Genomic DNA, 23,026 nt, shown 5'->3' on the forward strand with positions numbered 1-23,026 from the left:
CCTGACTTCTTACAGGTCTAGACACAGCTTGCTTCAGCTGGCCCATGACTGACAGGCCACTCTTTGCCAGGCAGTTCTACCTGGACCTCAGCGTAAGAAACTCCTGCTGCCCAAGCCTGCACACTTCCAGCTCTCTCTGAGTGTGCTACCCCTCTGCCTCTGTGGGTACCTGCTTTCTGTCCCCATGTATTCATTCATCAAGAGTTCACCACGGACCAAGCATTGCTTCAGGTACCAGGGACACAGCAGTGAATTACAGTAGATAACAGTCCTGACAGGGAGCTTATATTCTAGTAGGGAAGACAAGCAGTAACAAAAGGATGAACAAAGAGAGTATATATGTTAGATGGGCTTCCCAGGTGGCGCAATGGTAGAATCTGCCTGCCAGTGCAGGAGACACAGGTTCCATCCCTGGGTCGGGAAGATCCCCTGTAGAAGGGAATGACAACCCACTCCAGTATTTTTGCGTGGAGAATTCCACGGACAGAGGAGCCTGCCGGGCTGCAGTCCATGGGGTCACGAAGCGTTGGACACAGCTGAGTGACTGAGCACACACAGATATGTTAGACGGTGGTCATTGGTAGGAGGAATAGAAAGCAAGATGAAAAGACCTGTGGTGTTTGTGTATGGAGGGGAAGATCTGAATTGTTAGGAAGGCGGCCAGGGATGGCCTCTTTGAGAAGACAGCACTTCTAGGATATTCCTTCCAGTCCTGACCTTCTACCATTCCTCACTGATAAAGACAGTGCGTGTTTTCCTGTCTATTTAATAACCTTAGAAGTCCTTTTCCTAGACTTTGGGATATCTACTTAGCTAATGAAACCATTGAAATCATTGCTCGTGTACCCTCACAGCAGTCTCTTGTTCTGAGTTGTTAAAAACCCGACCTGCTCATCAGGTCCCTTTACCGGTCCTCTAAGGTTTATGGTAACCATAAAGCACAGTTATCAGAAAGTTATTAAAGTCATTCCACTCTTCCTGAAGCAGCGCATACAGAAAGGTGTAACATCTGTATGGCATTCTGGGGGGTGACAGACAGTGGCCACCCTCCTGACTGACCTCACCCCTGAAGGGTGAAAGGATCAGTATCTCCATGTACCTGTGAGCCTCTTGTGCCAGGCACACACAATGGAAAGCTTCTACCACCTGCCATTAAGGAAATTCCTGAACCCAGATTCATCAAAACTGTACGGTCTAGATAGATGTCTGATTCTTGTCCATATATTCCCTCTGCAAACTTGTATCCATCTCATTTGTTCTCACCCTTGTCATGGCTTGAGATAGCCTTTATTTATTATTTCAGCTTACTTAGAACAGTAGATATAAACGGAGGTACCTCAAAATTTAGAGAGGTAACAGTATAAATGGTAAAAAAGGAAGAAGAAGTAAAGGGTGAGGGGGAAAGAACCATAGTGGATGTCTTAAGAAATTAGAATTAAACTTGAAGACTTACTGTATTTAGATGATCCTGTCTTAGTCTAGATGTAGAAGTAGTTAGTAGTAGTAGTTTGTTGCTCAGTCGTGTCCGACTCTGCGACCCCGTGGGCTGTAGCCCACCAGGCTCCTCCCTCCATGGGATTCTCCAGGCAAGAGTACTGGAGTGGGTTGCCATTTCCTTCTCCAGGGGATCTTCCCGACCCAGGGATCGAACCTGGGTCTCCCACATTGCAGGCAGACGCTTTAACCTCTGAGCCACCAGGGAAGCCCTGGATGTAGAAGGAGACCATTAAATAACATGTTACCTGTCAAACCCCACTTCCCTACTGGAACAGGACGTGGAAAATTAGCAATTTCTAGGTGAATTTGAATAATAGAAAACCTGCTAATGAAACCCCAATTTTTCTTTGCTTAGATGATCCAGACTATTTACACTGACTAAAATTACTGAATATTTGCTAACTATTCACTTCACTTTATTGCCAAAAATACGTGTTGAAGAAATGACACTAAGGAGTTCTGTCTTTTCTTTGTTAGTGACTAATCACTTCCTTCTAAAGATGGCAATGAAAAGTCAATTGCTTCTAGAATGTGCTATCATTCCGAATGTGTAGATGCACTGAGTTGTCTGTTTATAGACATAGCTCAAATTAAGTAGGTTTTTGAAAAATCTATATTTTGTCTTGTAAACTGCCTTTAAAATTCAAGGCATACATATGATACTGTTCCACTTTTGGCTACTTTTACTGCTCAAGAATTCTAGCACTCTGCTTCCTTCCACTCAAAGGATATACATTCTAATTCTTTAAGTGATGTTTTCATTAACTAAATAGCACTTTTCAGGCAGTTTTTGTTCTTTACTGTGGAATTTGCCTTATAGCTGTTATTCATAGGTTGCTTTCCTTATTCATTGTTCTATGCTACCTTATAATTATTAGTTAATATTAGGGATGAGTGTTCTAAAAGTTGACCCTAGAAATTCTTGTGTTTTCAGTGAATCATTCATTGTAATTAGCTGAAATCTGGAGCTTTGGGAAAATAACTGATCAGTGAATCATTTAAAATAATCTAAATAAGTGTATAAATACATATATGCACACTTAATCAGGTCCAGTATTATCCGGTTATTTTGGCTTTTTCACTTTTCAAATAGTCACAGTGAATATAAGTAGTCTCACTCCAGAAATCTCACTTAAAAAAAAAAATTAAAAATAGCCACCATGTTTTTTTTACAGCTTTCTGAACCAATTTGTGAAAAATTCATCAAAGAGTCTGGCAGTAAAGGTGACAACTCTCCTTTTACTGAGCTAACTTTTCCCTTAAAAGATAAAATGATTTTAAGTAATTATTTTGGAATACTTGTGGATAAATAGCCAAATAATATGAATTTATATCTGTACTTGAAAATTGTGTAAGCTGTGAGCTAATCTGTGGGAGAGAGTATGTTTACAATCCCCGCAATGGTGCCTCATGGGTCTCAGTGCTGTGTCCCCTAGTTGTTGGAAAAGTAACCTGGGCCCAGTGATGCCTAAGACAGAGATCTCATCCTCTCACCGCGTGTTAGGCGCTGGCGTCCCCTGCGTGGCTGTCTGTGTTTCTCTCTCCCCCTTTCTCTCCTCTCCTCTGCCCTCTGTCTGGGCCACTGCTTTGCATGGCCGCCCGGGCCTGCATTCCTGCTCTGACTCTCCCTCTGCCATCTCCCTTAGTCTCTACGTGCAGCTCTTACAGTTTTTGTCTTCTGGGTCTCCCTGGCTTCAGTCTCCCCCACCCAGAGACCCTTTGTCCTCAGCCCGTGGAATCGCATCTCGCCCAGCCCACCATCCCTGCCTGCCCCTTCCTGACCTGAGTGTTTTTCCCAGGTCGACTGCCCTTCACCTTCTCTTTGACCAACCATGTGATAAATCCCGCCCATCGCCACCTTCCTGCCTGCCTGCTCTGTCTTGTCACAGACAGACATCAAGTCGCCAGCAATAAATCTGTCTAGTGGCAGAAATACCCCCCACCCAAACATACCCCTTCAGAGAAACTACATTGCTTTCTAGTAGTGGTTCAGAACTTCAAGATTAAATGTTTTCTGCTACTGAAAAGAAAATTCAAAGTGAACGTTAGGCACCAGACATAGGTCAAAAAAACCCTAAGATGTTCTGTGTTATCAGCACTTTAAATCAGGGCTATATTTTTTTGTTTCATCATAGTTCTTAATTTTAATGAAAAACCTTTGAAAGATAATTTGATCAGTGACTTCAGATTTAGGTATTAACACTGATTTAATTGATTTATAATGTCTGAATATTCTTTGAGAATTGGTTCTAGTATTTCCATCCTTATTATCTCTATCGTAATGTCCCCTTCAACCATACATATTTTACCCCAAGTATTTAATATGTTCTACCAATTGAGACATCATGTACCAGCTAGTTTGTGCATGTTTTGAATAATCTTAGGGTACAACCCTTGACAAAATTCAGCTGTTTTACATGATTTCTCAATTTCTAAAGTATTACAGAAGTTACTTGTTTAAAATTGGAGCAAATAAACATATACTTCATTTTTAACTTTGTTTATAGCGATGATCTTTAAAAATGAGACTTGTGTAAGAGATGATAAATTGAAATTTTTTAATAACCTTCTAGAATCAATAGTGGCTTAGAGATTCTGTTGTTTTAGCTAGTTTCAGACATTTTAAAGGAGCAAAGTGAATTTTTTATTTTAAATAAATGCCCTTCAAAGATATTTAGAGTCTAAATGGAACCATACCTTTCCTGCTTACTTTCTAGAAGAAAAGTAATTAAATTTAACATAAGACATTGTTAATTTAAGGCCACAGTTACAAATGGTTAAACAGATGTGGGAAAGCTATTTGTGGAACTACATGAAGTGTGGGTTGAATTTTATAATAAAAAGTATAGTTTTCCATAACCATTGTACTTTAGATTTTTATAGCACTTCTCTTTTGAAGTATTAATCCCTCAGCATTATTTGGTTTTGCTTTTCTTCAGAAATAATATCAAGCATACAACATCAACACAGGCAACAAAACTTAAGTTTTAGAAATCCCCCAATTAATTTGTTATTGATTTAATTATTTCCCCCTAAAATTAGAGTCTAATTCCATGTCTTACTTCAAGTATGAGTTATTTTTGCTTTTCTTGGGGGTAAGAAATTAACTATAAATATTCATTCCTTAATTCTGCAAAGATTTTTTGAGCACTTAATGGGTACTAGGCACTAGTCTATGACTCTTGCCCCTCAAAGAACTCATAGTCTCCTGGAAAAAAAAAAAAGCCTTTTGCTCACTGCAGGGATTCTTTTTGTTCCTAATCACAGGTTGATTGTGGAAATAGGTGGAGAGGAAGGTTAAGGACTTAGGAACTCCTTCAGGAACCCAAGAGTAAATCTTAGTTCACTGACACCCTCCTTTTTTAAAAATGGTAAGCCCACTACTATCTAAGACCTACAGCATCTTTTCTAAGTGTCTAACTTTCTTCCCTGCTACTATGAGACCCTGACATTGACTCTGTGTTTCAAATAGATGTGTTATTTATCATTTCAAAATTCTTTAGTTGTAGTGTCAGCATTTATGAAGAAGAGCTTTGGATTTAACACGTCTATAAGAAATTTGTATTCTCCCAGATGTGTGGAGAATTAATTCTATTTCATGACCAGATGAAAATCTACAGTCATACTCTCTATAAAGTTAAGATCATACTAGTACAGTCTCATCGGATTATGATCAGAATTAAGTAAAATAATCTTTCCAGGACTGTTAAAATAGTACCTGACACGTAGTCACAACTCAATGAATGCATGTTTGCATGGTTCGAATACACACAAATTTCAGTTACCGTAGTTGAGTGAAATAACACCAAACCCCCAAAATAAGGTTCAGAATTTCAGTTACCATAATCTATTAACTGTTAATAACTGCATTAAATACAAATATCAATGCAAATAACAGTTGCACATCATGGTCCATTCCCAATCGTATCACTTTAAAAAAAAGAATCTGTCCCTGACCGAGCACTGCATATCTGTTATTCAGTTCATACACAGTAGCACTATATGTATTTACAAAAATGGATGGTCAGAAGAGAGATCTGGCCAACGGAGATGAAAGGGAAGCAAAGACATAAAATGCTGGAAGTGCAATTGGAAAGCACTGTGACGAAAAGATGAAGATATCCCAGAGGAAGTGATACTGGCAGAGAAACACTTCACATCAAATGAACCCTCAGAGATATTTCATGACATTGGAAGAGTGAAGGATAAAATATTGGAAGCTGCTCCACACTTGGAGTGTGACAGTTCGCCAAGGCACAGAAAAGATTTGCTTGAACTGTATCGTAAGTTAGAGGACAAGGAAGAAAGCACTGTTCAGACTTACAAATTACTCTTAGTAAGTTTTTTACAAAGAAATAAAGTATCTTAATTGTCAGTGTTTTAATGTTTTGAGATGCAGTGTACTAAGTATAATGTCTTACTCTTTTTTTTTTATTCCCCTACCCTATTGATTTTCAACTGACAGAAGATTTTTCGTGTTATGACAAAAAAAATTCAAAGGTTATGGAACAACCATAGTTTGTTTGTTTTTTTTTTTTTTTCATTGATTATTATGATCACTTTGCCTGGCTTCAGAGGATTTTTAGTGTTATAACAAAAAAAATTCAAAGATTATGGAACAACCACAGTTTTTTTTTTTTTTTTTCATTTATTATTATGATTACTTTGCCTGGTTTCAGCTTGTCTGGTCCTCTGTGTAGTCCTACAATACTGTGCAAAAGCAGGAGCTTCCTATTGTTATTAGAAATGATTTTATCCAACAATCAAGTACAGTAGTTTTAGAAAAATTGCTATTTACTTTCCAGTATTTGAGAACTAAAGCTTTCTGTCATTTCTCTTCTGCTTCCGTCCTTCTATTTCCTAGATTATCTAAGTCCTGATTCTGGTTGCATTTCACCATTCCAGCACATCCTATACACAAGTACAGTCTTTAAACTCTTCCATTTTCCTACTCTTCAGCATTCTCCCTATTTCTTCACTCTTCTAATTTATTTAAATTTCACCCTGACCCTTTCCCTTTCATTTTCCTCCCTGCTAGGTACTGTACTCTATCAGTTCAGTTCAGTTCAGTTCAGTTCAGTTCAGTCACTCAGACGTGTCCGACTCTTTGCGACCCCATGAATTGCAGCACGCCAGGCCTCCCTGTCCATCACCATCTCCCGGAGTTCACTCAAATTCATGTCCATCGAGTCAGTGATGCCATCCAGCCATCTCATCCTCCGTCGTCCCCTTCTCCTCCTTCCCCCAATCCCTCCCAGCATCCGAGTCTTTTCCAATGAGTCAACTCTTCGCATGAGGTGGCCAAGGTATTGGAGTTTCAGCTTTAGCATCATTCCTTCCAAAGATCACCCAGGACTGATCTCCTTTAGAATGGACTGGTTGGATCTCCCTACACTCCAAGGGGCTCTCAAGAGTCTTTTCCAACACCACAGTTCAAAAGCATCAATTCTTCAGTGCTCAGCTGTATTCTATAGTGTCCCTGAAAGCGTATCAGTTCTTTAACACACTGTCCTCCTTTCAGACCATACCTGCCCTAGAACATATCCTTATGAGAAGCATCTATAAATTTATTGGTTTCTTCTTTGTACTTCATCTGCGTTTGTGTCAATAATAAAAGACAAAAGTCTTTCTTGAATTTAAATTATTACAAGAAATTCTACCACTCTGTTTGGTTTCTTAGAGAAATTTCAGGGACATTCACAGAGAGGCCCTGAGCTTACGATGGTAATGGCACCAAAGTCAGTCAATCTGGAATCTCCTTAACAAAAAAAATTGTCAGAGCACCTAAAAGAGTTGTGTCCTGTAAACAAATTCCATTCTACTTCTCACTCACTTCTCTGAGCACACGTCACATCCTGAATTACCGGTTTCATCGTTCATCTTGTGTTAGGTGTATTTTGCTGTGCAGTGTAATAGAAAATTTTTCCTCTAAACAAGTTGTGTGTGTGCTCAGTCGCTTCAGCTGTGTTCGACCCTTTGCAACCGCATGAACCATAGCCCACTTGGTTCCTCTGTCCTGGGATTTTCCCAACAAGAATACTGGAGTGAGTTGCCGTGCCCTTCTCCAAGGGATCTTCCCGACTCAGGGATAGAACCCAACAAGGGATCTTCCCGACTCAGGGATAGAACCCACGTCTCCTGCGTCTCTTGCATTGCAGGCAGATTCTTTACCACTGGGTCACCGGAGAAGCCCTAAACCAGTTGTGTATCTCTTACTTAAAAGTGTAAGCAGAGTACAAATCTGAATGCAGAAGACAGTGACTGCACCCTGACTGGAATAATCAATGTAAGAACATCCTTAAAGCCTTTCTTCTGTAACAATGGCATACTCAGCTGAAAAGTTTGTTTAAATCCTTCTCAGCACAACAGGAACCTGGAAACTTGTTCTGCTTGTGACTATCTTTGAGTATACCTGACTCATCCCCATAATGCCCTTCGGCTCAGCCCTGCTCAGCTCAGCTGCTCTTCGTGCCTTCTACAGATATTTTAAATTCTTCGAGACTTCAGGTGAAGGCTGCAGGGTTTTTATACTAAATCCTATTTTAGAGCACAGGATGTCCAGAGCTCACGAATATCACAGCTCTACAGAATAAAATGGAACGTTTTTTTCCTCCCCATCCTCTAAGTCTCTCTGTAGTCTCTGACTTCATGGTTGTGTCATATTTGTGTCATGAACCGTTACTTCTAAGCCGCCGTTATATCACAACAGACTTGCTTTTTACAATAACAAAAAGAACAGCAGCAACATGAAGTAAAAAACAGCAACAACAACAAGTCCTTCATCTTAATCAGAAATTAAGAAGATCAAGGAAATTCTGCATTGGCAACCCACTGCATTCTAGTTCTTCTGTGTTTTATAAGACTAGAAGTATCTTGTTACGCACAAATGGCTGTCCTTTCACCCTTGTTCCTGTCCTCTCTTATCTCCTTTGCAAAACAGTGCTATCATTATCTGTTTTGTGAATTTATCTCACAGAGTAAAGAAATGAAGTAAATACATTTATCTCATAGAGAATAAATGATTCTTCCCAGTGACTACGTTGATGTGATTAACTTTTCCCATGTTGTTACAGCTTCGTGTTCTTTCTGTGGGTACCTTACCTTCATGCATCTGTTTTTCTTCACTGACTAATTTACCTCCCATGTCTCACTTTTTCTTATGTAGTCTTCTACTTGAAAATCCACATAGAGAATTGACGGGTTAGTCGCTTCAGTGTAATCTGAGGTAGTGTCAGTAAACTAAATTGTGATGTGTGGTGGTAACGGTCTCTCTGTAAGGTGGCAGACATGCTCCCTTACTGGACAGCTGTCAGTTCTCCTGGGTTTCTGACTTTACTTCCTACGTCCAGAGAGGGACTTCCCAGAGACTGGTCTCTGGATATTGTCTCCTGCCTCTGCTTTTTGTCTCCTTAACTAATGGGGCTTTCCAGGTGGTGCTAGTGGTCAAGAACCTGCCTGCCAGTGCAGGAGACGGAAGATCCTCTGGAGAAGGGCATGGCAACCCACTCCAGTATTCTTGCCTGGAAAATCCCATGGACAGAGGAGCCTGGTGGGCTACAGTCCACGGGGTCACAAAGAGTTGAACACGACTGAAGCGACTTGGTGCACATACACTCGCTCCTTGATTGATGTCATTCTTGAGAACCTAAACCTGCCCTTCTGCTGACAATCCCTTCATACACTGACACTTGGTCAATGCGCAGTTATTAGGATACCTGCAGAATGGGAAAAATGATAAAACTGGCTCCATCTAGTCTGCCAGGCCCTCTCTGTCTGACTTGTATGTTATTCTTAGATCTTCTGTTGTGCTCTGTTGATGTAATTACATTCAAGAAGTATGTTTTGGAGCCTCTGCTGGAGCAGTGAAGTTCCTCGCATGTTCTTGAGCAAAGGCCTGTCCTCCGTCTGAAGCATGAGCAGCTCTGGGGCTGCTCATTTGGAGAGCTGCCGAAGCAAGGACCACCTCCCTCATCACAAGCCAGCTGCTCAACAGGATGACACAGGTCAGACCCAGACCTCCCTCACATCCAGGTGCTTGTAGGCACTTCACCATGCCTGCAGTGCTGTGGGTCGCTCCTGTGTTAGCATGTATGTTTGGCACATAAGTACAGAATGAATGTCCTTCGGGAGGTGCCTTATCTCTGGGTGGGAGCTTAGACAGGAAACCCCAGCTGACTGTTTAAAGCAGCCGGTGCATCTGAGTGGAAAGGCCCCAAGTTCAAAGAGCAGGGAGCACTGAGCTCACTGTGGTCCTGGATGTGTGGGCAGAGTTTTTCAAAGAGATGAAATGTGAACTGAGACCTACAAGGATGTGCTTTGTCTCCACTGTTTTCTTTTTTTTTTTTTTTGCTTCTTGCCACTAATGACCTTGGAAGTTGGCTTTGGCCCTCTTAGAATAGAAGCTATTTAAGAAGGGGGCTTCCCCCGTTGCTCAGTGGGTAAAGAACCTGCCTGCCAATGCAGGAGACACAGAAGATGTGGGTTCAATCCCTGGGTCAGGAAGATCCCCTGGAGGAGGAAAGGGCAACCTGCTCCAGTACCCTTGCCTGGAAAATGCCATGGACAGAGGAGCCTGGCAGGCTACAATCCAAAGAGTCACAAAGAGACATGACTAAGTAGGAACAGGATAAGAGGAACTTAAAGACAAATCCTGACGCTTTGTGTACTTCACTTAAAACTTAAATTTCTCTTCCTTCCAAAGATCCTAGCAATAGAACCCTGTGAAATTCTCTTTGAGCAAATCTTTAACTGTCCTGCTCCCCTGACGGTTTCTCTTCTCCTCCATTTAGATTATAAATACACAGGTTCTGGGACCATGTGTTTCTTATCCTGGCTTTATAATTCCCCATGGATAAGACTAGCCTGATTCTTACATTGTAATCTAATCACTTACTCTGAGGTCTCGGTGTTTGTTGAAGGTGATGGATTAGCCTCTTAAGCACCCCAGCCCAAACAGTGGCTGGCTGTCTTGGGCATTCCCATCATCTGCCTTCCCTGATCTCTATTTTTGTTCCAACCAAATATGCTCCTGCTTTTTTTCCCCTGATCACCCCCTTTCTGTAGCCCATTAAATATACTTTTAAGGAGACGTCAAGACTTCTTTTAAGAATATGAGTTTTTAATTGTAGCAGCACATATGCATAAACAAGGAGACAGGCACAATGGCAGATGAAGACCAGCTAAGAGAAAGCCTTGAGCGTACCCAAGTGAATTTAAAAACCCATCAGGTTCATATTGCCTTACTTTTTAATTTAGTAAATGTTTGTAGCTACTATGTTTTAACTCAGTTAGTATAATGAAGCTTTCCTCAAATTAGATTGAACTCATTTTTTCCAATTCACTAAAAACATTTTTATTCAACTATTGATTTTAGACAAATTATAAACTATTTCCCTGTGGTTTTCTTTCTCGCAAATGGGCTAGTTTCACTATGTGAGTCTTAATTTATATAATTATTCTTTTATTCTCTTTATGTTCCGCCTTTCATTGTGTTTAGCAGACACTTGTTGCTTTGTAGTTTTGAAAAAAAAACAGCATGTAGGTATACTTGGAAAGAATAGTTATTGGTGAAATTTTGTGTACTGCAAACTGTTTTCCATGAACTGTCATCTTGAAACATAAGTCAAGGCAACTAAGGAAGTCTTGGCATCGTGAATGCTGCTGAGATTCATTTATTTAACATTAAACATATCTCTGACTTCCCACTTTGTGCCAGGTACAGTTCCAAGTGCTGAAAATCTATAAATAAGCCACACAGACAAGGACCTTACCCTTCACCAGCATACATTCTAGCCAGGATTGTACCAGAGATGCAGGCATTAAACAGATAACCAAATGCACAGCCTGTAGAGATGGCAGTTGATTGCTTGATTCTTTTTCCCTCTCCCATGGCTTCAAGGCCATATCTACAACCTCATTTTCTGTAGTGTTGACTTCAGTTTGTCCTCACAGGACTAATACCCCATCTACATAAGGGCCTTGTTCTAGTACAGAAGAGAAAGGATGGCGAGGCCCCCAGCAGGGTCAAGTTTCTCCTTGTTAAATTGAAACTAGATGGGCGTCACTCTCAGAATTGTGGAAGTGGGGATTCCTTCACTCATTCAGCAAATGTTTATTGAGCAGTGTATCACCCGGGGTTCTATTATAGTCCAGGCTTTATAACACTTACATGTATGCCCTTAAGTACCTAGTCAGAAAGTCAGAAACATGAAATATATAATTACTGATAAATGTCAGAGTAAAGAACATATATTGAGTACCTGGAAGGGACCACAAAAGCAGTAACTAACTCTGCCTGGGGGAAATCCTCACCATAAAGTGTCCTCTAAACTGTGACTTAAAGATGGACTGGAAATACAGCACGCTTCATTTCTTCAGGAAATGTTTCCTGAGCCAAGCACAGGTGTGGGCCGTGTAGACACAGCAGTGAGTCAGACAAAGCGCCTGCTCTCTTGGCAGTGGAGAGACAAACAATATACAGAAGGATAAAAGAGTATGTATTAGGTAGCAATGCTTGCTGGAATTTTTTTTTAAAAAGTGGGTTAGTAAAGGGAGCAGAGAGTGAAAGGGGTGCTGTTTTACAAAGGGTGGTCTGGAAAGTCTTCTCTAACGAGATGGCATTTGAGCAGAATCCTGAATGATATAAGAAAATGAGAATGGCAAGCAGGAAGCTGTTTCTGAGGGAAAGGGAGGGGTGAAGAAAAGGGTGATAGCCACGAAAAGCATGCCCTCTCTGTTACAAAGTGAAGTGTCCTCACTGGGCGTGGATGGAATCAGATGGGCTGCAGAGAGCCTGGGGGAGTGTGGTGGACGAGACTGGGAAAGGGAGAGCGGAACAACGCTGTGCTCCATACTCAGAATTCCCAGCTTGTTGACCAGGGAAAGCAGGGCTAGGTTTCTGGGTGGGGGAAAAGAGAGGAAAAAAAATGACACGATTAGATTTTTTTCATTTCGTTGCATTTGGGGGAAATTAGCTAAGAATCAGACATGACTGAGCGACTTCAGTGTTCTTGCCTGGAGAATCCCAGGGATGGTGGAGCCTCATGGGCTGCTGTCTGTGGGGTCGCACAGAGTTGGACACGACTGAAGCGACTTAGCAGCAGCAGCACAGGTAAGAAAGATTAACTTGAAAGGAGATACAGAAGAAGCCAACTATAAGATTATTGTGATATTGCAAGTGAGGAATTATGTGACCTAAATTAAAACAGTAAGGGTGAAGCAGGAGAGGAGATGGTAGAATTCAACTGTTCTAGGAGACCCACCACATAATATCTGAGGCCCTCATGCCCTCCAGAGGATGAGAAAGTTCAGTTCAGTTCAGTTCAGTCACTCAGTCGTGTTCGACTCTTTGCGACCCCACGAATCGCAGCACGCCAGGCCTCCCTGTCCGTCACCAACTCCCGGAGTTCACTCAGACTCAGGTCCATCGAGTCAGTGATGCCATCCAGCCATCTCATCCTCAGTCATCCCCTTCTCCTCCTGCCCCCAATCCCTCCCAGCGTCAGAGTCTTCTCCAGTGAGTCAACTCTTCACATGAGGTGGCCAAAGTACTGGAGCTTCAGCTTTAGCATCATTCCTTCCAAAGAAATCCCAGGGCTGGTCTCCTTCAGAATGGACTGGTTGGATCTCCTTGCAGTCCAAGGGACTCTCAAGAGTCTTCTCCAACACCACAGTTCAAAAGCATCAATTCTTCAGCGCTCAGCCTTCTTCACAGTCCAACTCTCACATCCATACATGACCCCAGGAAAAACCATAGCCTTGACTAGAAGGACCTTTGTTGGCAAAGTAATGTCTCTGCTTTTCAATATGCTGTCTAGGTTGGTCATAACTTTCCTTCCAAGGAGTAAGCGTCTTTTAATTTCGTGGCTGCAATCACCATCTGTAGTGATCTTGGAGCCCCCAAAAACAAAATCTGACCCTGTTTCCACTGTTTCCCCATCTATTTCCCATGAAGTGATGAGAAAGGTCAAGAACAATTCCTGGGTTCCAGTATGTGTGACCGAGTGGGTGGCAGTGCCATCCACCAGCTCAGGGAGCCCTGGAGGAGAGGCAGGCTTAGAAGTGCATATAAAGAATTTGATTGAGGGCAGTGGAGATTGTGTGTGTGTGTGTGTGTGTGTGTGTGTGTGTGTGTGTGTGTACATTAAGTCGCTTCAGTTGTGCCTGATGCTTTGCAGCCCTGCAGTCCACCAGGCTCCACTGTCCATGGGATTCTCCAGGCAAGAGTACTGGAGTGGGTTGCCATGCCCTCCTCCAGGGGATCTTCCCGACCCAGGGATCAAACCCGCTGTCTCTTGCCTCTGCTGCCTTAGCAGGCATGTTCTTTACCACTAGTGCCACCTGGGAAGCCAGTGGGGATCTCAGCCTGGAAATGAAAAGAAATTAGGGCCAGAATATAGATTTGGCTAAAGCTGAAACTCCAGTACTTTGGCCACCTTATGCAAAGAGCTGATTCATTGGAAAAGACTCTGATGCTGGGAGGGATTGGGGGCAGGAGGAGAAGGGGATGCAGAGGATGAGATGGCTAGTTGGCATCACCATCTTGATGGACGTGAGTTTGAGTGAACTCTGGGAGTTGGTGATGGACAGGAAGGCCTGGTGTGCTGCAATTCGTGGGGTCACAAAGAGTCGGACACGACTGAGTGACTGAACTGAACTGAACTGAACTGTTTCATGGAAATTTAAAACAGAGGCGCCAGAAGAGTAGTCAGCATTGTCAGATACTGTAGAGAATTTAATAAGATGAAGACTTTAAAAAGGCCATCAGATTGGACAGTTGGAAGGTCACTGATGACTTCATCAAGAGCGGGATCAGTAGATGTAGGTTAGAGTAGAGCCTCCTCGTGGTTGAGTTGGAGAGCGAACAGGTCCAAGGCTGCGACTGTCCAGCCACGACCACTCTTCTCTCTCCTTTCCCAGAGCTCCTCCTTGGAAGCTGAGATCTGATCTTCTCTTCCACCTCCCTCCTTAAGCTTTCTCCAACCAGGGTGTCGGAGCTGAGACCGTGATGGGGGACAAATATTCTAAGATCCTTGGGTCTCTAATGGGAGAGGGGAACCTGATGTTGGCGAGCAAGGTATCGTGAAGAGTGTCACAGAACCACAGGTGGGACCAGCCCAGAGACCTGTCTCCAGAGGGGTGGAAGATGAAACACGTAGGTCTCTGTGTATGTGGAAACTCTGGACCAGGGAGCCGAGGCAGGACGGGGAGAAAAGGCCTCGAAGGACTGGTGAGTCAACATGGAATCAGCCAGGAGACTTAGCCCCCGCCGAGACAGTGGCATCTGACAAAGGGTGCGGATGGAGAGAATCTGACAGTAAACTGATGTGCACTGGAAATTCCAGGAAGGATGCTTCGTTCTTAGGGCGCAGGGACTTGGCAGCGCTTGTGATCTTGAAGATAGCAGGAAGGGGACAGTTAATGAATCAAGGGGTGGCATAAAGATACTTAACTAGGTCTTTTCAGATACTGTGGTGGAAAGGGATCAGATACCAGGCTTCTAAAAAACTGAAAATAATTGCCTGGGCTCCCTTTAGGGAAAGGATGGGGGCAGAGACTAAGGGATCCCAGACAGTTTGGAGCTGCAAAGCCCAGGAGAGAGACTTGTACTTTGGAGAGAGTTGGAAGCAAAGTTCAGGATAAGGGACCTCCTCCCTTAAGCCTGGGGACTGAGGAATTATCCGTAAGATCTAGCAGATTTCCTGCCATCTCCCATACACACCCTCGGCCTCAGCTTCTCCTGCCCGCACTGCCCATCTCAGCCCACTAGGTGACAAGGCTCCAGGGTGAGGCTGGGGGCTTGTTCGGAAGCCTTGAGAGCCATCAGTTCCTACCCGACTCCCTGCTCCGGAGCAGTCTTACATCCATGGCCAGAGACACAGGCCCTCAAACTTTCCCAGTGGTGGGGATGGGCTCGGGAGGACCAGTGCAGGGGACAAGCTGACACCCCAATCTGGTTGAGCGCCCAGGCGGGCCTCACCAGGTGATGGTCCTGCCGGGGGTCAGGCCGGGGGTGTGCCCGGGTCCTAATGGATGGGGGCTTCCTCCAGCACCCCTGCCGTATGAATTCCTGGGCCAGATGGTGCCCTGTGGGCCCCAGGTCGGAGCTGGTGAGGTGGGTGCCTGGTTCCCAAGCCCTCCTAGGGGCGCAGGCACCCTCCCCTGACCCGACATAGTCCCCGGCAGTGCACCCAGACCCCAGCACTGCCAGAAGACCTCTGGCCGCAGAGAAAGAGATGGGGCAGCTGGCCAAGGGGCTGAGGCGGAAGAGGAAAGACCTCGGGGTATCCACAGGCCCACGTGGGGTTCGCCGTGGGCGCTCTGTTGGGAAAGGTGCTGAGCCAGATGACCACCTGCCACTTGGAGGCCCAGCCGCTGAGCCTCGCCAACAACGTGGAAGCTGAAGCTGCCGCTGAAAATGGGGCTGGAGCAAAGTGGACACTGAGAACCTTCTGGGCTTCTGCAAAATGATGATCCTGCAGCAGGCTCGAAAATGCAGACAGGCATGCAGGGAGAGATGCGTAGGAAACAGCCTGGAGAAACACTCCCTTCAGTGGCCAAAGCCCGCACCCCAGCAGGCCATCGCTGGGCAGCTCTGGCTGTAGAAGGACCGGGTCCGAGTTGGAGTCTATAACTGGAGCAAGATGGGCAGTCGGCCAAGCCCTGATTTCTCCCCACTGCTAGGCCTCCGTTGGCAGGGAGACCAGTGTGTTTTCCCTGACACCAGGACTCCATTTTGGCCCCCCCCCCGAACTATAGGGGACCCTACTTTGCACATTCGTACCACTCTGCACCATTTCCTCTCCGCCCCAGCCGCCATCCCGCACCTCCCCAGTCTTTCCAGCTGAGGGGCCCTCATTCCTGGTCAGGGCGAACCTGGGGAAACGGGTCTCTGGGGTTCATTTCAAGGCGTTTAGCATGAAGCGCTCCATCAGTTGAAAAAAGTAATACATAAGAATACATAAGGGAGGGAAATGGGAGCTCTTTAGGAAAATTGAGAAAGATGAGGTTGAAGTTTATTGCTGCTTTGTCTTTCCCTGGCCTTGGCTTTAAGGTAATTACAATACATAGGTGGATTTGGATTTTGTTTCTCTCTTTTTTTACTAATTGAAAAGTAATTGTGTCTCTCATTCCTAGTGGTTATCAGTACCCATATTCTTATGAATACAACATTAAGCAAAAAGCTCAAGTCACAGAAGACTATGTCAGTGTATCATTTCTAGCAAAACCAAGCCGAACTTTGAGTAAACAGAGTCCAGGATAATCATTGCCTCCAGGGGAAGGTTTGAGGATGCAGTAGAGTGAGTGCACAGAGCCTGCCCAGAGCCCATGATGAAACACAGGAGTTTGCTTGTTCTCCTCGCTTTCTTGAAAGATGTTTTTTTTTTTTTTTTTCTAATTCGCTTTTCAGCTACATTTGGTTTATTCCCTGGGAATTCCCCTTACTTTCTTTTGAGCTCAGAAATGCCTTTTAGAGGAGATTTGTGATAGTTGATCCCACACTCCCCAGTGGCTTTTTCAATGGTACATCTTAAATCACCTCTGTACATATGTGCATTTTCTTCAAATGCTGATGGTAGCCTTCAGCACATTTTCAGCGGGGACCATGACTCTGTCAATCTACAATTTTAGAATTTAAGAAACACCTTCCCATTGGCCATCTTGTTTTTAAGAGTTTTCCCTTGAAAACTAATAGGTAATTCCTGCTTTTCTCTGAGTCTGTATTTTCTCGGTGTCTAGCTCAGTACAGTAAAAAAATACTCTGAATCACTTATTACATAAGTCTTTCAAATCCATACCAAATAATGTAATGAGTATTGTTTTTATGCTTTTATCAATCCTTGGCACTTTAATTAGATTCCTATCATAAAAATCAATCTCTCCCTTCCCTAGAAGTTTTCCTACCTCTTGTCTAAGAAAACTTCTTAGTCCAAAACATTATTCTGCTCTTAAAGTAGCATCTAACCATTTTCTGTAATTTCATATTTTAAAAATGTAAGAACTATGCATCATTGTTTATTATACTAAAACTGTGTCCTAAGGATTTATTTTTTAGAATTATGACTTTCTTCTAGAAATAGTCTTTCTTATTAAAAGTACTAGCTTCCTTGGCAGAATTCATTTATGAAGTACTTTTAGGTTCAAAATTGTTTTATCTATGTAGAAAATATTACTTGACAGATTGATTCCAAACTGAAAAAAGGAAAAAAGAAATTTTGAAGGTAATGAGTTAGGACCTTTTCTTACCAGATGCTATGAAACTACAATAATTTGAACACAGCGTTGTGGTCATAATGAACAAAATAACAGAAACAAGTATTTAGCAAGTCCATCTGTGGTTGTGTAAGTTGATACCACCTTCATAAAAGACTATTGAGTAATTCATATGGGAAATGTTTAAAATGTGCTTTTCCTTTGGTCTATCATTTCAACTGTTAAGACTATTTAGAAGAAAATATTGTTAGATGTGTGTAAAAATGTAGTGATAAAGGTGATCATCACAGCTTTTTTTTTTAATTTTAAGAACAAAAATTAGAAACAAATTAATGTTCAGCAAAGAGTTAAGTAAAAAAGGAACACCATCCATGGTGAAAATTGGCAAACAGTTCAGAAGATTATTAAATGAGGCAGAACAGTTTGTTAAACTCTATGATGTCATTCTTTTATTTTTTACGGAAAAAGGTATATTAATACATATATACTGCAGATGGTGATTGCAGCCATGAAATTAAAAGACACTTACTGCTTGGAAGGAAATTATGACCAACCTAGACAGCATATTAAAAAGCAGAGACATTACTTTGCCAACAAAGGTCCTTCTAGTCAAGGCTATGGTTTTTCCTGGGGTCATGTATGGATGTGAGAGTTGGACTGTGAAGAAAACTGAGCACCGAAGAATTGATGCTTTTGAACTGTGGTGTTGGAGAAGACTCTTGAGGGTCCCTTGGACTGCAAGGAGATCCAACCAGTCCATTCTGAAGGAGATCAGTCCTGAGTGTTCTTTGGAAGGAATGATGCTAAAGCTGAAGCTCCAGTACTTTGGCCACCTCATGCGAAGAGTTGACTCATTGGAAAAGACTCTGATGCTGGGAGGGATTGGGGACAGGAGAAGAAGGGGACGACAGAGGATGAGATGGCTGGATGGCATCACTGATTAAATGGACGTGAGTTCGAGTGAGCTCCGGGAGTTGGTGATGGACAGGGAGGCATGGCGTGCTGCAGTTCATGGGGTTGCAAAGAGCCGGACACGACTGAGCGACTGAACTGAACTGAACTGAACAGGGAAATGTAATAGATACTACTGATGATTTTTTTTAAATTTGCTTTGTGTATTGTACAATTTAAAAATCCAGGGAATATTTCTAAGTGAAGATTCCAGAAAATCTAGGATTCCTAAGAATACGCTTTTTCTAGTCTTTCATTATAAAGCAATATTTCAGAATAATAAATCTGGCCTTCTCGTTCTTACTCAGTTTTGTAGTTTCTGTAAAAGAAAAGGAATGCAATTCTCTAAATGACGGATTATTGGAACATATCAGTTAGAAAGGCATTGCTAAAAAATTAGGTTTTTTTAAATCAGATGCCCATTAATGTTAAAGAACTGTAGTGTATCTCAGTGAGTGAAGACACCTGCCATATGTCTGTTTTCCTGTACAACATGGTAATTTACAATTACAATTAGTGTGTTTATATACCTCGGTGAAGTTAACCTATATTTAGAATATAAGCCCAAATCATTTTCATGTTTCTGAATGTTTACTTTGCAATTTTAGAAAGCCGATGAAAATATCAAAATCCTGTGTATCACAGTAGTATTCTCCCTACTTGTCATGTTTGAAGAAGCCAAATGAGATCTATGGATTTTTAGATTTGAAGGCAGGGTCAGTTCCTGTGATTATAGCCCCAGCCAATTGAAAGATAATCTGTCATGAAGTAAATCTACCCCGATACTCAGTAAAATCATAAAACAAGGTGTTAGCATTATCATGATTACAACCAGTGAAGAGAAATGTAACGAGAAGCTTTGGGAAACTGTGGTTTACCCAAGGGGCTTCCTCCAGAAAACAATTAGCAGGTTGGTATGTTGGGCTGCTGGTCTACCACCTCACTCTTTAGCTATGAGCCCTGCTGTGATTTCTGCTAGTGGCAAAATCAGCTGCTTTGGCATTGAACTTGAGTTTCTTAGGTTTCCTTCCCCCAGCTTCCAACAAAATTCTAAATACAAACCAGCTTTACTTATTGCTATTGATTCTTATATTGACTGCCTGCCAAAGACTATGTTCAGAAAATGAAAAATTGAGGCCTTCCATTGATTTAAAATCAATGTTCTCTTCTAAATCTATGCAACCTGTTTAACATATCATTTCTTCTTTTCCAAAGGAGTAACTATACTGTTTAATAATTAGTCCTCTTCTTCCTTCTTTTAGAATTCTGTGCACTGACCGGGGAGGTGTATAAGCTGTGTTAAGTTGCATTGTTGTCTTGGAATGGATGATAATGCCCCTGAACAGCTGTAAAACTGGATATTATTGACTGACTAGTGGGCAAGTCTTATTATATGCCATTTTATTAAAAGAGAATTCATTTTAATATATCACATATTGGTTTGCTTGGGCTGCCATAACACAGTACTGCAGCTCGGGTGGCTTAAAGAATAGAAATGATCTGTTTCATGGTTCTGGGTGCTAGAAGTCTGAAAGCAAAGTGTTGCAGAGTTGCTTCCTCCTGGGGGCTCTGAAGGAAGGGTCTCTGTTTCAGGCTTGCAGGTGGCCACCTTCCCCCGTCTCTTCACATTGTCTCCCCAGTGTACATATCTGAGTCCAAGTTTCCTCCTCTTAGAAGGACACCAGTCCTTAGATTAGGGAATGGACGTGAGTCTGAGTGAACTCGGGGAGTTGGTGATGAACAAGGAGCCCTGGCGTGCTGCGATTCATGGGGTCGCAAAGAGTCGGACACGACTGAGCGACTGAACTGAACTGAACTGACCTTTCTGACCTCATTTTAACTTAAATATCTTTGTAAAGATCCTGTCTTTAAATAAGGTCATGTTCAGGGGAACTGGGAATTAGAACTTCAACACAGAAATTTTTATGGGGTGCAATTCAGCTCATAACATCAGCCTAATTAAAATTTAAGCTAGATTCAGTTATTTGTTAATGTAAACATTAAACAAACATGTGATGACAACTTGTGGTAAATATGATGAGGTGTCAGGTATCAGGGGTCTTCATGTAGGTTTAGAATTATAGTTCTCTTGTTACATGCATATTGCCTCTGATAAAAACCAACTGTTAACAAATATTCTCAGCCAGAGGAAGTATGGCCCCATAGCTTAAGGCATGGTTTGAAAGACAGGCCAAACTTTTGGGTTCAAAAATCTCAGCTCAGTAACCTACCATCTCTTGCTTGAAATAACTTCTTTCAGCCTCAGTTTCTCATCTGTGAAATAATGTCTAGCAATCCACAGGGTGAGGGAGTTGATAAAATTAGGTCATGTGAAAAGAAACCCCTAGGAATTCCCTTAAACAGTAGACACCCAATAATTTTTCTCTCTATTGTGTTTTCACTGTACCTCATCTGGGAATTTTTTTTTATAGCTCATAAATCACTCTTTTGCATCTTAGGAAATTTTACATAGTAAGTGCTCACTGACTGATAGCCAAAACTAAAGAAATGAAAGAACAAAAAAAGACTGTCACCTCAGTTGCTGGAAAACTTACTATCTGATATTGGGAAATGACTGTTGGAATTGTAATAATTGGAAGGCAGTTACAAAGTTTGCTTCCTTAGCTGTCAACTGACAGCTGGGTAAGGGGGCAGATTTTGATTTGAAGGATTTAAATAGAGACTGTCTGAAAACCGATATAATGTTGTATAATTGAAAGGAATCATCTCTGAAGTTGTTTCAAGCCTCTAATAATTATCTGAGTCTCCATAAGCAAGCACAGAACAGAGCCCTGCAGATTGACTGTGGCCACAAGGATAGAGTACAGGAATGGGCGAAGGGGGTGACACTGTTCCCCATACCGTGGCGACCGCTGAAACCTCTCCTTCCTGGTCTCCTGCTCTGATTGCAATCGTCTCTCCCAAATGCAAGCCCAGTCCTACCTTTATTCATATTATTTCTTCACTGAGCACTCACTAGCTTTTTTGTCCAGAGCCCACTATATTCGTTTGCTAGGGCTGCCATAATAAGGTACCACAGACTGAGTGGCTTAAAGAACAAATTTATTGGCTCCCAGTTCTGGGGACTGCCATGCAAGGTTAAGGTATGCGCAGGGTCGGTTCTCTCCAGGGCTAAGTCTTGGATATGTCCCTGGCTTTTACGTGACCATCTTCTCTTCATGTTGTCTTTCCTCTGTGCATTTTCCTGTGTTCAACTTTCCCCCTTTCATAAGGACACCAGTCACATTGGATTAGAGCCCACCCTAATGACCTCATTATAACTTCTTTTCTTCTGTAAAGACCCCGTCTCCAAATAATGTCAGCTTCTAAGGTATTGAGGGTTAGGACTTCAAGATATAAATTAGGAGGGGAACCCAGTTCAACCTGTAACACCTACCACTCCTGATAGAAAATATAAGGTGTGAGTTTGGAAGCGGTGAGGAGCAGTGTAGGAACACAGAGAGACTTGTTTATTTTTTCCTGCAAAGGAGTTAAATAAGAGGGCTATGATGAAAGTCTGAAAGCCAAAGTTGCTCAGTCGAAAGCCAAAGTTGCTCAGTCGTATACAACTCCTTGCAACCCCTGCCAGGTTCCTCTTTCCATGGAATTCTCCAGGCCAGAATACTAGAGTGGGTTGCCCTTCTCTTCTCCCAGGGATCTTCCCAACTCCGGGATACAGCCCATTGCAGGCAGATTCTTTAATATCAGAGCCGCCAGGGAAGCCCAGGAATACTGGAGTGGCTGGCCTATCGTTTCTCCAGGGGATCTTCCCGACCCAGGAATCAAACCGGGCTCTCTTGCATTGCAGGCAGATTCTTTACCAGCTGAGCCACCAGGGAAGCCTACAATGGAAAGGAAAGAGCATTAGCCACGGAGCCAGACGGTCCCAGATCTGCGTTCTGTCCCTAGGTCAGAAAACTTGCAAGAAAAATAACATTTTTCCCTTACCAGTGAATGACTTTATGGAGTGAAGAATTGCAGTAGCTACTTATTTCTGTTTTAGGAGCACAATAACTATATTCTCACCAGTGAGATTATCTTAGGAAGAAAATTTTGGAAATTTTGATAAAGATATGATTCTTACTTTCCCCAGAAAAATTGATATGTGTGCCTATTGAGAAAACCCTGTCACTTTCTGCTAAGCATTGCCAGCCAGTAATTTCATCAAGCTAATATAACAGGACAGTCAAGTGACTTGCCTTTAATTTGTTGTGATTGTGTTATATTTATGAAAAGCAGAGCTAAAACCGCTGATAGCAAGTGTTTAGACACTGATTGTTTCATAAATAGTTTTAAGAACATTGCTAAATCTAAGTAGACACTGAGTAAGTTTGCTCACTATGTGAAATGTAAATCATTCTTTCTG

General features: G+C 42.4%; 2 protein-coding genes across 9 annotated transcripts in view; both read left to right on the forward strand.

Annotated features, from left to right (window-relative positions):
* Window positions 1–23,026, forward strand: part of FAM172A (family with sequence similarity 172 member A) — a 407,879-nt gene that overhangs the window by 282,798 nt on the left and 102,055 nt on the right. The window contains exon 11 of one of the 8 annotated variants that reach the window (XM_040241520.1): window positions 5,480–12,022. The exons of 6 other annotated variants lie outside the window; for them this stretch is intronic. In XM_040241520.1, coding sequence (XP_040097454.1) covers window positions 5,480–5,493 — 14 coding nt within the window. In that variant the 3' untranslated portion in view covers window positions 5,494–12,022. Of the gene's footprint in view, window positions 1–2,672; window positions 3,044–5,479; window positions 12,023–23,026 lie in introns of those variants that run through there. One more of the 8 variants, XM_040241521.1, reaches the window with a different exon arrangement.
* POU5F2 (POU domain class 5, transcription factor 2) lies at window positions 9,410–17,657 on the forward strand. The gene is given in 8 exon segments (XM_040239397.1): window positions 9,410–9,500; window positions 14,525–14,650; window positions 15,274–15,465; window positions 15,468–15,718; window positions 15,720–15,776; window positions 15,778–15,885; window positions 15,887–15,928; window positions 15,930–17,657. Coding segments are annotated over 8 exon segments (1,281 nt in total). The 3' UTR covers window positions 16,344–17,657.

The sequence above is a fragment of the Oryx dammah genome, unplaced genomic scaffold (assembly GCF_014754425.2).
Source record: "Oryx dammah isolate SB20612 unplaced genomic scaffold, SCBI_Odam_1.1 HiC_scaffold_5, whole genome shotgun sequence".
Taxonomy (NCBI): Eukaryota; Metazoa; Chordata; class Mammalia; order Artiodactyla; family Bovidae; genus Oryx; species Oryx dammah.